The sequence below is a fragment of the Hordeum vulgare genome, chromosome 7H, assembly GCF_904849725.1.
Source record: "Hordeum vulgare subsp. vulgare chromosome 7H, MorexV3_pseudomolecules_assembly, whole genome shotgun sequence".
NCBI classification, from domain to species: Eukaryota; Viridiplantae; Streptophyta; class Magnoliopsida; order Poales; family Poaceae; genus Hordeum; species Hordeum vulgare.
The window spans coordinates 625,697,483-625,711,083 of NC_058524.1; the positions used below are offsets into that span (position 1 = coordinate 625,697,483).

The window sequence follows — 13,601 nt, forward strand, 5'->3', positions numbered from 1 at the left end:
GGTTATTTCTGTGGTATTTAAAAATGTTTCGTGGAACATTTACAAAGGCCCAAAAGAAATTTAACAAAAGTCTTACGTGCATTTTATTTAATGTTTTGGTATATAAAATGTTCAGCTTTTTATATTATTTCAACCATAGTTTACTGCGTGTTTATAGTATTTTAGGAACCTATTTTGTATTTTATTTTATCAATTATAGCTCCTGTTGTTTAATAATTTGGGAATACCCAGATTTCACTGTTTTTGTGGGCTTCAGCGTAGCCCATTTCGTATTTTATTTTATCAATTATACCTAAATTTTACAAAGGTGTTATGTGTATTTCATTAATAGTTTCGTTATGTAAAATGTTGACCGTTTTCTACTATCTCAATTACATTTTCCCGTGTGTTTATAGTATTTTAGGAATCTATTTAGTATTTTATTGTAGTATCAATTATAGCTCCAGTTGTTTAATAATTGGGGAATACCCAGATTTAGTGGGCAGCCTATTTCTCGGTCCAGCGCCCACGCGCGCGAGTTGTGGCAGCCGAAGCCCAGCAGAACCCCTTTCTCTTTTTTATTTCTTCACACCCATTTGCCCACTGACGCATGGGGCCCGCCTTGTCATCTCCTTCCTCTGGTGGAAGTAACTCCTCATCACGCACGCACGAGTTCATCTGCTCCCGATCAAAATCCTCCCCTTGACCACTCCAGACTCTCTACCAATTTTTCGAAAATTGGACGACTCCCGTGCTCGAGCTCTTGCCCTCCCTCGGCCGGGAGTCCCCCACCTCCACCTCCAGAAAGAGAAGGCGAAGAGGGTGGAGGAGCAGAGGAGGTGCCGAGAATGGAGGGGCTGGAGACGTGGCGAGCACCTGCCGGAGAGAAGGCGCACCGGAGACGAGGCCTCAGCCCCCTGCGGCGCTAGAGACGAGGCGGAAGATGGGGCGGGCACCTGCCGGAAAGGAGGCGGCCCGGTCCTTCTTGCGCTGCCGGGGAGCAGAGGAGCAGAGCAGCGGCCCGGTCCTTCTTGCGCTGCCGGGGAGCAGAGGAGCAGAGCAGCGGCCCGGGGGATCGATTTCTTCCACGGCACGGTCGGCGCGAGCTGGGCGACGGCGGGTGTGGTCGAGGCGGAAGGAGCGTCCGACCTGGCGTCTCACGCCACCGTCGACATCCTCACCACGACCACGGAGTCCTCCCCCATCGCGTCTGCCATGCTGCAGTCGGCGCACGACTCCCTGAACGCGCTCTCCTGGGGCCTCCTGCTTCCGGTGGGCGCGGCGCTGGCGCTCCGGCATGGTTTTACGGGCACGCGGTGGTGCAGGCGACGGGGTACACCTCGGAGCCGTCGGGCTCGCGGCGCGATGGCAGCCCCGGTCCTTCTTGCGCCTCAGAGCTCAAAAGCAAAGCATGAGCTACAACGGCGCTCCAAAGCAAAGCATGAGCTACAACGGCGAGCCGGAGAGGAGGCGGCCCCGGTCCTTCTTGCGCTGCCGGGGAGCAGAGGAGCAGAGCAGGGAGGCGGCCCTGGGGATCGATCTCTTCCGCTTCTTGTCGACGCGGGGCGTGGGGAAGATCTTGGACAGGGCAAGCTAGTCCCCACCGCCGCCGGCGAGGCATCCTGCCTGCGCGGGAAGGGGAGGAAGAGCTCGTTAAATCACACCGCAAGCGTCGTTAGCTAATGGGCCGCGGACGAGGGTGGCCCAGCGCGCGTTTAGCACGCCGCTCGGTTCGCCCAACCTTTTTTTAGTACCACACGGCCAGCTTGGGTGGCAGCTTCCCTGTTTAAATACTCTTGTACTCACCCTGTTATCACCGACGATGCGGTCACGAATCAGTTAGCGCTGGTCCATCGGGTCTGCGGAGGTAAAAGATCGACGTATCGCTATCCGGCTTTGACCGGTGCTATACGATCGCAAGATCCGCATAGACGTATGTGGTCGATCTTTTTGTTCTTTTGGATGATTTCGATTTTTTTTTCGTTTCTCTTTTTCGCTTATTCCAAATTTATTTATGTTGAAGGTCGGTTCACTCGTGTGATTTTGAATTTTTCGTTTCTCTCTTTCACTTATTTTAAATTTGTTTAAGTAGATTTTCCGCGGAGTTAAAAGATTGATGTATCGCTATCCGGCTTCGTCCAGTGCTATACGATTGCAAGATCCGTATAGACGTATGTGGTCGATCTTTTTGTTTCTTTCGGATGATTTAGAATTTTTTTCGTTTCTCTCTTTCGCTTATTCCAAATTTAGTTATGTTGATTTTCTGCGAAGGTGAAAGATCGACGTATCGCTAGATCTGCATAGACGTACACGGTCGATCTTTTTGGTTCTCTCGGATGATTTTAATTTTTTTTCGTTTCTCTCTTTTGCTTATTCTAAATTTATTTATGTTGATTTTCTGCGGAGTTAAAAGATCAACGTATCGCTATCTAGCTTCGCCCGGCGCTATACGATTGCACGGTTGATCTTTTTGGTTTTCTTTGATGATTTTGAATTTTTTTCGTTTCTCTCTTTCGCTTATTCCAAATTTATTTATATCATTTTTCATTTTTTCTGTATGGACGAGCAACTTTTTTTATCTAGCTTCTCCCAATTACGCAGATGATTTTGAATTTTTTGTTTCTCTCTTTTGCTTATTCTAAATTTATTTATGTTGATTTTCTACGGAGTTAGAAGATCGACGTATCGCTATCCGCCTTCGCCTGATGCTATACGATTGCAAGAACTACATAGACGTATGCGGTCGATTTTTTTGGTTCTCTCGGATGATTTTGAATTTTTCTTTTCTCTCTTTCGCTTATTCCAAATTCATTTATGTTGATTTTCATTTTTCTATTGCTCCTCTCAATTGCGTATATCCAATTTAGATGATCCAAGATTTTTCTTTTCTTTGTACCTTCTCCAAAATTTGTTATGCGATTTTTAATTCTGATACTTGATTTTCATTTTTTTTGGCTCGTCCCTCCTAATATTTTAATGATTTTTTTTCACTCTTGCTCCTTCCATTTACCTAGATTTCACCGTGCGACCATATAAGTATGGATGAGCAACTTTTTTTCCTCTAGCTTCTTCCAATTAAGCTCACCCCACAGTGCAACACAATAATTATGGACGAGCAACATATTTTTTTTGTTACATTCCCTTCTCCTCGGTGGTCTCGTGGTGTGGGTTAATTTTTTCATCCGTTCAGATAATTTCATTTCTGAATACATGTGCCTATTGACACGTCTTATTTTTTCTCGCTTCTCGCAATCCCATAGGTCCGTTTATTAATGTTGATTTTTATTTTTTCTGTTGCTCCTCACAATTGCGTACAGCCAATTTAGATGACAGTAGATTTTTTCTCTCTCTTCTCCAAATTTTGTTATGGCAATTTTTATTTCTGTTAGTTAATTTTCAATTTTTTTTCTGTTCGCTTCTTCTATTTTTTTAATGATTCTTGGGTGGCAGCTTCCCTGTTTAAATACGCTTGTAGTCACTCATTTGTCATCAAGGATGAACTCATGAATCAGTTAGCGTCCTGATTCATCGGCTTTGTGGAGGTAAAAGGTCTGTCGACATATGGCTGCTAGTGAGTTACTCCGAGGATATACGACCGCGATGAAGCATGCATCCCCAGGGGCCCGCCGCATCTTCCGCCGCTTGGAGAGCGAGCGTCGTTAGCTGGTGGGCCGCGGGCAAAGGTGGCCCAGCGAGCGTTTATCACGCCCCTCCGTTCGCAGAATTTTGTTTAGTACCACACGGCGAGCCTGGGTGCCACCTTCACGATTTAAATACTCTTTTATTCAGTCATTTGCCACCAAGGATACACTTACGAATCAGTTAGCGCCCCGATTCATCGGGTTTGCGGAGGTAAAAGATCGATGTATGGCTGCTAGTGGGTTATTCCCAGGCTATACGATCACGGTGAAGTATGGCTGCTAGTGGATTATTCCCAGGCTATACGATCACGGTGAAGTATGGCTGCTAGTAGGTTATTCTCAGGCTATACGATTGCCAGATCCGTGCAGACGTATGCAGTCGACCTTTTTTATTGTGTTCCAACTTTGTTTTTAATTTTTTGTCTTAAATTTGTGATTTTTTTTCATTGCATTGCAATGGACACCAACATCATACGCGTTCCGTCCTAAAAATTTTGTCTTAAATTTGTGTATTTTTCATTGCATTGCCACGGCACCAACGTCATACGCCTTCTGTCCTAAATTTTTTGCCTTAAACTTTTGTTTTTTATTACGTTCAACCGGCATATTCAAGTGATTCAACATTATATTCATGCTGCCACCGACGATGCGGTCACGAATCAGTTAGTGTTGGTTCATCGGGTCTGCGGAGGTAAAAGGTCGGCATACCGCTATCTCGCTTAGACCGGTGTGCTATACGATCGCAAGACCCGCTTAAATGTATGTGGGGAAGTATGGCTGCTAGTCGGTTACTCCGAGGCTGTATTCTTTTTTGTGTGTTTTCTTTCATTGTCAGATCTGCGTAGACGTATGCGGTCGATCTTTTTGTGTTATTTTTTCATGGCGTTGCAATGGGCAAATTTGGTCTATATTTTTGTGTGTTTTCTTCCATTGCATTGCAGCGGGCATATTCGAGTGCTTCAATATCAAATTCTTTTCATCACAAAATGCTTGTCTTCAATTTGTTTACTCCTTTCGTTCCAAAAAAATTGTCTACTCCCTCAGATTGTAAATATAGGTAGTTTTAAAGATTTTAATGTAGACCAAATACAGTGTAAAATGAATGAATTATATTTTAAAATACATGTATATACATCAGTATATAGTTCATATTTTAAAAAATTCAATCAGAGCAAGTATATGTAATATATACATATTCATGCACCTATATAAATTGTGGACTTCCATTTACTATTATGTTATTTATTTCTGTGCCCCATTTCGCTTAATTTTGCTCGTTTTTGCCTCACTCGCTTAGCTTTCCTCGTTTTTGCCCTACCTCCCTCTATCCCACTCTTGCAGGCGGCCAAGCGGCCGTTTCCATCGGGTCAACCTCCTTTGACCGTTACGTCGCTTGACTAGTGGGGTCAGCCTGGGACACCCTCATTGCGTTCACGAGTGGGGCTCGGGTGGGGCCGACCTGGGGCCTCATTTTGAAGCTGGCCCACGCGCGAACGACTCGTCTCCCCGCTAGCTCACAGGGCAACGGCAACGGCGACGCTACGACTACTTTGACCGGTCCCATTTAAATATACGTGGGAACGACTCGTCTCCCGCTGGCCCACCGGACAGCGACAGCGGCGACACATCGTCTACTTTGACCGGTCCCATTTAAATATACGCATGAACGACTTGTCTCCTGCTGGCCCATAGGGCAGCGACAGGGGTGATGGATCGACTGCTTTGACGGTCCCATTAAATAGGACCCGTCCCGTCGCCACCTTCTTCTCCACTTGCCCCACTCGTCCATCCCACTCCCCGAGCAACCGAGCCCTAGACCGATAGCCAAGCACAACCTCGCCGCCCGCGACGGCTACGGAGGTCCGTTTATTCCGAACCGGCGTCGTACGAGTGAACGAGGACTTCGCGCGCCACCTCTGGGAGCACAACGAGCCAGTGCCATGGCGAAACGTAGTGCTTCCGGAGCGGTGGAACCTCAGCGAGAGCCGGGTGCCTGTGTCGCAGGTTCTCGCAGATGGCCCCGAGCGGCGGAGCGAGATCAGGCAGCGGTAGACGTATGTGGTCGATCTTTTTGTATTTTATTTTTCATTGTGTTTCAATTTCGTCCTCAAATTATTGTCTTAAATCTGTCTTTTCTTTTCTATTGCATTGCAACGGGCATATTCAAGTGATTTAATATCATACTCCTTCCGTCACAAAAATTTTGTCTTAAATTTGTGTTTTTTTTCATTGCATTGTAACGGGCATATTCGAGTAATTCAACATCATACTCCTTTCGTCCCAAAAAATTTATCTTAAATTTTTCTACTTCCTCCGTTTAGAAATATAGTCCGTTTTAGAGATTTTAATATAGACCACATACACAACAAAATGAGTGAATCTAGACTTTAAAACACCTTGATATAGATCCGTATGGAGTCCATATTGATATCTGTAAAAGGGCTTATATTTAGAAACGAAAGGATTATAGGTAACTTGGGTGCCAACTTCATGATTTAAATATGCTCTTACTCACCCATTTGTCACCAAGGATGCACTCATGAATCAGTTAGCGCCCTGATTCATCGGGTTTACGGAGGTAAAAGATTGACTTATGGCTACCTGTCGGTTACTACGAGGCTATACGATCGTGGTGAAGTATGACTGCTAGTCGATTGCTCCGAGGCTATACCATTGCCCGTTCCGCTTAGACTTAGGTCGATCTTTTTATGGTTCCTCTTCTCTTCATTCATATGAATCTGTCCAATTTTATTATGATGATTTAAAAATTTCTATTTCTCTACGTGATATCAATTTTTATCTTTCTTTTCTTACTTTCCATTAATTTTTTATGACAATATCATTTCTTATTTTTTTTCTTGCTCCTCCCAACTACGGGTTAGTTTTTTCATTCATATGATTTTTTTCTCGCTTTTGGTCCCTTTTTTCGTGAAAACAAAGTTCGTTAAAATCTATCAACATAGGATCTAGTTTTGAAGATCTCGACGTGAGAAACCTAACGGTGAAAACGGTTCGAGATTGGGATGTACGGTTTAGGAGATAAAACGTTTTGAAAATACGAATTTACAAAAAAAGGAAAAAAAGCTCAGGTTGCAACCAGCGCCACTTGTCACAACGTGAGAAGGTGGGAGTGATCTTTGAAAGGTGTACTCCTGAGAGCATCTCGAGCCGGACCCCCCCCCCCCCCCGCCCCGCAAGGCGATTTTTTGTCGCCGGTGCGAAAATAAGCCCAATCGCGTCCGAGAAGCCCTTTTTTGCCGGTTAGGGTCGAAATTGGCCCCGACAGTCCCAGGTAAAAACCAACACGCTGGAGGCGTGCGGGGACACCGGGGGATATTGGAGAGCTCAATATGATGCTTGAAACGTAGCTTCAGAAAAGTTTGAAGAGCTCAATGTGACTAAACATGTTAGACATGGATTCTTATGGTATCTGAAAGACAAATCTCCATACAAAACACCAACATATGTCCCTATGAAATACCAGTACATGTGATTGTAGAGAACCCATAGTGATTCTTGTTTCTTTCTTTGAAATTACCACTCCCGACTATTTAATTATGTATTTAATGTAAGCAAGTGAACAAATAAGCAAAACAGAGGGAGAACAACTATAGCTCCTTCCCCTCCTCGCGGACCCCTACGGGATAGCTGGCCGCCGAAGGCGCTGGGCTATGGCAGTGCTCGGCGGTGTAGATCCGAGCGCTTCGGATGGCGGCGGCCCGTCGGATCCGGGAGTTTTTGTGGTGGCGTGGTGGCTGCCATGGTGGGGCGCGCGTGGCGCGGATCGTGGTCGGCCAGCGGCCGGATCTGGCTCCTGGCGGCGTGGGCTGCGGGCGGCGTGGGCGGCTGCTATGGTCTGGCTTCGGGCTCGGCGGCTGCAGGTGGTTGTCCCATTGCGGGTGCGCGGCAGTGCTCCTCGGGCAGCGGCGGTCCCAGTGGCGGCTCCTCCTCGGGCGGCGCAGCTCCATATGGTGAAGAGGTAGTGGCGCAGCCACTTGGCACCGGGCTGGCACGACAGTTGGCCGCGACGTTCTCTCGGCCCAGATCTAGGCCCTTTGGGGCCTGATCTGGTTCTGGGCGGTCCTAGCTCGGCTCCGCCTACGCCGGCTCCGGCAGACGGAGGAGGCGGCTCGTGTGAGGGGTTGCGGAGACGGTGGCACGCCCACTGCAGCGCGGCAATGGGAGCTTCACGAGGCGTTAAGGGCTGGAGCGCCCCCCTACTGCGTCCGGTCAGTGACCGTCGAGGGTGGTGGAGGATGTCCCCTCCCATGCGTGGCTGCTGACTCTGCCGCTCCTCGTTCCCGACTGTTTCCTCTAGGTCCCGTCGGTCCCGCTTCGCTCTCCATGATGAGATGATGGTGGTTTCTCCTAGATCGTGGTAGCGCATGTTGGTGGGTGGCTCGTTTGTTGGAGCATGACGGATCGGTCAGGGTGGGGTTTTGTGGTGAACGGGAGAAATCCTTGTCGGCGTGCCTGGCACCGGCACAGCAACAGCCGTGGGCGCCGTCGTTCCTTCCTGAAGGGCGTCGGGTATCCCACTCACCCACGCCCCTCCGCTTACGGGGGAAACCCTAGGATCAATTTAGGCAGCGGCGTCGTCACCGTCGCATTCCTTCGTGAAGGTGTTGCTTGTCATGCGATGGTCTGAAGTGCTAGCAGCGTGGTTGATGTCTTCGGAGGGCGCAACGGTTTGGGAACAACCTTGTTTTCGTCGAGCCGACTCTGTTGTCATTCTTTTCTTTTAATTTTTCTTTTATTCTTTTTGGACATTCTTGTGTTGCCTGCCCCAGCATTGAGTTCTTTGATGTATCGGATGGTTGCTATATCTATATAGCGGGATGAAAGCCTATTTCGAAAACAACTATATAATCTTACTACGAAATAACCAATAATGTTTTCCAGATCGCAAAACCCACATACGGGTCACTGAGTGGATGAATACCCTAAAAACTGACAAATATATGGCTGTTATTTTATAGTGAACAGTTAGCTCTTTGAAGTGCAGCTCCTGTTCAGTTTAGCAGCAGAACCTGGATTGAGCAGATTTATTATCCTTTTTAATCTGTTTTAGCTTGCTGTTTGTAATGAATATAGTTTATCAGATTTTAACGCTCTGTATCAAACAGTCGACTGATCGCACAGGCGAGCGAGCGATAGTTCAGATTGAACTGGCCTATCTAAACGTTTTTAGCGTGTCCGGTTTTCAAAATCTTCTAGTGGTTCCCAGAACTAAAGGATAGATCGCTCAGATTAGTTGATTCGTATTACATCAGAGGGTGTTACATATATACGCGTAATGGCGCTCGTACAACGGCCGGGAGGCCATGCATGCAGGGAGGTGGAGCACGACCCGGTTGGCCTGTTGAGTAGCGCCCAAGGAGGCTGTTCCAGCAGCCGTATGACCAGGGCGTGAGACTTATCCACAAGGAGGTTTCCAACACCCCCCAGTCGAAACGTGCGATTCGCCGACGCTGAGACTGGACCGGAAGTCGAGGAACACACTGGTCGGCAGGCCCTTGGTGAATATATCGGCGAATTGCGAGCTCGTGGGCACGTGAAGGACGCGGATTTCACCAAGGGCGACGCGCTTCCGGACGAAGTGCAGATCGATCTCGATATGTTTAGTGTGTTGATGTTGCACCGGGTTGATCAACATGTACACGGCGCAGATGTTGTCGCAGTAGACCACCATGGCGCGAGACGACGAGTGGTGGAGCTCACCGAGGAGTTGTCGGAGCCATACCGACTCTGCGACGGCATTGGCTACCGCCCTGTATTCTGCCTGGACGCTTGATCGCAAGACAGTGACATGCCGCTTCGAGGACCAAGAGAGAAGGTTGGAGCCCAGGTAGACGCAGTAGCCCGAGGTGGACCGCCGTGTGTCGGGGCAGCCCGCCCAATCGGCGTCGGATTAGGCGACCAACTCAGTGCTGGTGTCGCGGTGGATCCGAAGCCCCAGATGCGTCGTGCCACGGAGATACCGGAGTATGCGCTTCACAAGCTGATAGTGGCAGTCGCGCGGGGCATGCATGAACATGCAACACTGCTGAACGGCGTAGAAGAGGTCGGGGCGCGTCAACGTGATGTACTGGAGAGCGCCGACCAAGCTGCGGTAGAGTGACGGGTCGAGGAAGAGCGGACCGGTGTCGACGGAGAGCTTGGCAGACATGTCGACCGGAGTGGAGATGGGCTTGCAGTTCAACATGCCAGCGCGGTCGAGGATCTCGAGGGCGTTCTGTTCCTGGGAGAGAAACATTGCATGTGTGGTGGTGGTGACGTTGATGCCGAGGAAGTGATGAAGAGCGTCGAGGTCAGTCATCGCGAACTCGCGGTTGAGCGACTGGATGACGGAGTCGAGGACCGCGGCAGAGCTGGCGGTGAGGATGATGTCGTCGACGTAGAGGAGCAGGTAGGCGAGGTGGTCGCCACGTCGAAGGATGAAGAGAGATGTATCCGAGCGGGACACGACGAAGCCGAGCGTCCGTAGGTAGGCGGTGAAGCGGGTGAACCATGCACGCGGGGCCTGCTTGAGACCGTAGAGTGAACGGTTCAGCCAGCACACGTGTGACGGTGATGCGGCGTCGACGAAGCCGGAGGGCTAATGGCAGTAGACCGTCTCGGCGAGATGACCGTGGAGGAAAGCGTTCTTGACGTCCAACTGATGAATGGGCCACGACCTGCCGACAGCGATGCTCAGGACCGTCCGAATCGTGGTGGTTTGATCACAGGGCTGAATGTCTCAGCATAGTCGACGCCGGCCTGCTGTGTGAAGCCGCGAAGAACCCAGCGCGCCTTGTACCAGGTGAGCGTGCCGTCGGGATGGAACTTGTGCCAGAAGATCCACTTCCCATGATGACGTTCGTACCTGCGGGACGAGACACTAAACACCAAGTATTATTCCGCATCAGTGCATCGTATTCCTCGAGCATCACAGTGTACCAGTTCGGGTCATGAAGGGCGACGCGATAGGACGAGGGAATGGGACTGCTGGAGTTAGTGGTGGTGTGAAGGAGGTTGGGCTGGGCGAAGCTAGACTTGCTGCGAGTGCGCATACGATGTTGATTAGCAGGGGGATCAACGAGCACGGTGCGCGGTGGAACGTCGGGAGCTCGTGACGCGCAGTTAGGGGCTGCATGGGAGCTGGCAGGTGGGGAGACAGGGGAGTGGGGCGAGGCAACAACTGGGCCAGAGGTGTCTGGGAATGGGGAAGCCGCGACGGGAGAGGCTGGGACGGTGCAGCGGGAACTGGACCTGGGTGGGTGGGCGGGGTGGTTTTTGGTTGGTGGTGTAGCGGAACGAGGTGGACCCGGTGCGGGTGCCGAGACGCGGGGAAAGGAGGGTGTGGCCGGTGCTGATCCCAGGACGCGGGATGGGCGCAGGTTGGTGGGCACACGGAGAAGACGTGAAAACGTGGGCGACGCCGGCGGCTCAAGTCGCTCGCCGACGCACTCGCGGATGTCGGCAAGCCTGTCTCCGACCAGTCGCTCACCCTTCAGCTGCTGCGCGGCCTCAGCCGCAAACTCCTCTTCACGGACAACCAACCCGTCCGCGCCGTCATCCACGGCGCCGAATTCGGCAACCTTGTCCACGGGGATCTCTCCATCGCCGAGTATCAGCCCTTCGTTCGATCCTCTCTCTCTCCCACCATGCATCGCCTTCTCCGCCGCACTCGCTCGGCCGAGCTGGACTCTGCATCGCCCACCCCCTTCACCCCCGTTCCTCTCACCGCCGCGTCGCCCACCGTGGCCGCCCCGGCTCCCACTGTCGCCCCAGCGCCCTGCTGTGCGACTCCTGCCGCGGTGGGCAAAACTGTCGTTCGGGACGACGGCCTGGCCACCTCCTCCATGACACCCGCCCACGCTGTCGCTCCACCTGCCGCGGGCACCCTCCGCACCGTCGGCAGCGTCGCCGTCCCGCGCCTGCACCTAGGCGGCCCGGACCGTGCCCTTGTCCCGTCTCTCGGCCTCGACTGCGACGTAGCGCGTAACCACTTCACGTGCTATTTTTCATGTGGGTCATCTAATTACCAGTATTTATCTCCATCGGTTTCAGGAAGGTTCTATAACCTTCCTCGAACCTGTTTATTTTTTTATTTTTATTTATTTTTCCTATTTTCTCCTTTTCCTTTTTCTATTTTGTTTTTATTTTCATTTTTTCTATTCTTTTTTACTTTATATTTATTTCCTTTTTAACTTCCTTTTTGGTTTTATGCAAGCACCTTTCAAGTTCGTAGACATTGTTTTGAAATATTAAAAAATGCAATCATGAACTTTTTTAAAAGTCATAAACATTGTTTTGGAATCATGATATTTTTAGAATTCACTAATATTTTTTTAAACTGTGGATATTTTTTGAAACTCGTGAAAAAATAGGATTGGAGAACATTTTTTAACATTTTAGAATAATTTTTCATTATTCAGGAACATATTTTGACGAACATGTTTTTGATTTCGTGAATGGTTTTTGAATTCCTGGGCCTGCGAAGAAGTTGCTAATTGAGTTCCTCGGCCTGCGAGATCTGAACAAGCCTCCTAAGCCACCCCACAATCACAGATGGAGCAAACCTCCAATGCATTCTATGAAGGTTAACTTTGACGGAGCCTTTGAAGAAATACAGGTGCAGGGGGCTGGGGCTATGTGGTCCGTGATCAGGCTGACGAATTTATCGCTATTGGTGCGGGCAAGTCGGTGAACCTGAATTTGTGGCACGTCTTGCTGCAATTGATGGAGTGACCAGGATCGGGGCTAATCAAATCATCTTTGAGTCTTATTCCTCAATAGTTTTTCATGCTCTGAAGAGCAATGAGTAAGACAAGGCAACTATTGGTGTGTTGGTGAAGGAACCTAGAATCCAATGCATTGTAAACTTTGATTCATATGCTTTTTTTCCTTGTGCCGACGCACTTGTAACTCCGTAGCCCATGCGCTTGCCAAGCTGGGCGTTCACTGTGAGTCGTATGACTCCTTCTGGGAGGCCTCTATCCCCAATTGAATTGTAAAACTGTTAGCCGGTGACATTGTTTTGCGTGAAGTTTAATGGAATTCCCACTTTCCCGTTAAAAAAAATATTGAGAGGTGTACATCGGGTGGGCTTTGCTGAGAACAATTCTCAGCAAAGGTTTTGCCGACTTTTTGTTACCCTTTGCCGAGTGTTCTATGTAGTCGGCAAACAAATAAATTCCAATAATGTACGGACGTGTATTGTAACATCTCAATAATTATAATTTTGGAATGTTAATTACAAATAGGTATAAACTTGCTTGTGTTGCTTGTTGTTAGTTAATTTTGATTAGGAATTGAAACTTTTTGAGTTTGAATGAATATTTTATCGAGAGGGAATAAAAGGACTTTCCTGAGTATTCACTTGTATCTTATTTTGGGTTAGAGGATATTCAGAATATTTCCAATTCTAACATGAGAGAGGATGACATGACTTCCTCAAATTATATATCTGGTTAATAGTTAGAAATGTTTTCCATTTGGAGTTTTTATATTATTTAGGAACAAACCCAACTCAAAACAAATATATTATGAGAGAAGGAAATATGACTCCTTCAATATATTTTTATTTTAAAAATTCTTGAATTGTTATTTGGTTATTTCTGTGGTATTTAAAAATGTTTCGTGGAACATTTACAAAGGCCCAAAAGAAATTTAACAAAAGTCTTACGTGCATTTTATTTAATGTTTTGGTATATAAAATGTTCAGCTTTTTATATTATTTCAACCATAGTTTACTGCGTGTTTATAGTATTTTAGGAACCTATTTTGTATTTTATTTTATCAATTATAGCTCCTGTTGTTTAATAATTTGGGAATACCCAGATTTCACTGTTTTTGTGGGCTTCAGCGTAGCCCATTTCGTATTTTATTTTATCAATTATACCTAAATTTTACAAAGGTGTTATGTGTATTTCATTAATAGTTTCGTTATGTAAAATGTTGACCGTTTTCTACTATCTCAATTACATTTTCCCGTGT

At 48.1% G+C, this 13,601-nt stretch overlaps 1 protein-coding gene across 1 annotated transcript; it reads right to left on the minus strand.

The window, feature by feature from the left end:
- Positions 1 to 387: 387 nt before the first annotated feature.
- LOC123413057 lies at positions 388 to 1,614 on the minus strand. The gene has a single exon (XM_045106003.1). The coding sequence runs from the start codon at positions 1,276 to 1,278 to the stop codon at positions 889 to 891; it is 390 nt and encodes a 129-aa protein (XP_044961938.1). The 5' UTR covers positions 1,279 to 1,614; the 3' UTR covers positions 388 to 888.
- Positions 1,615 to 13,601: the final 11,987 nt, after the last annotated feature.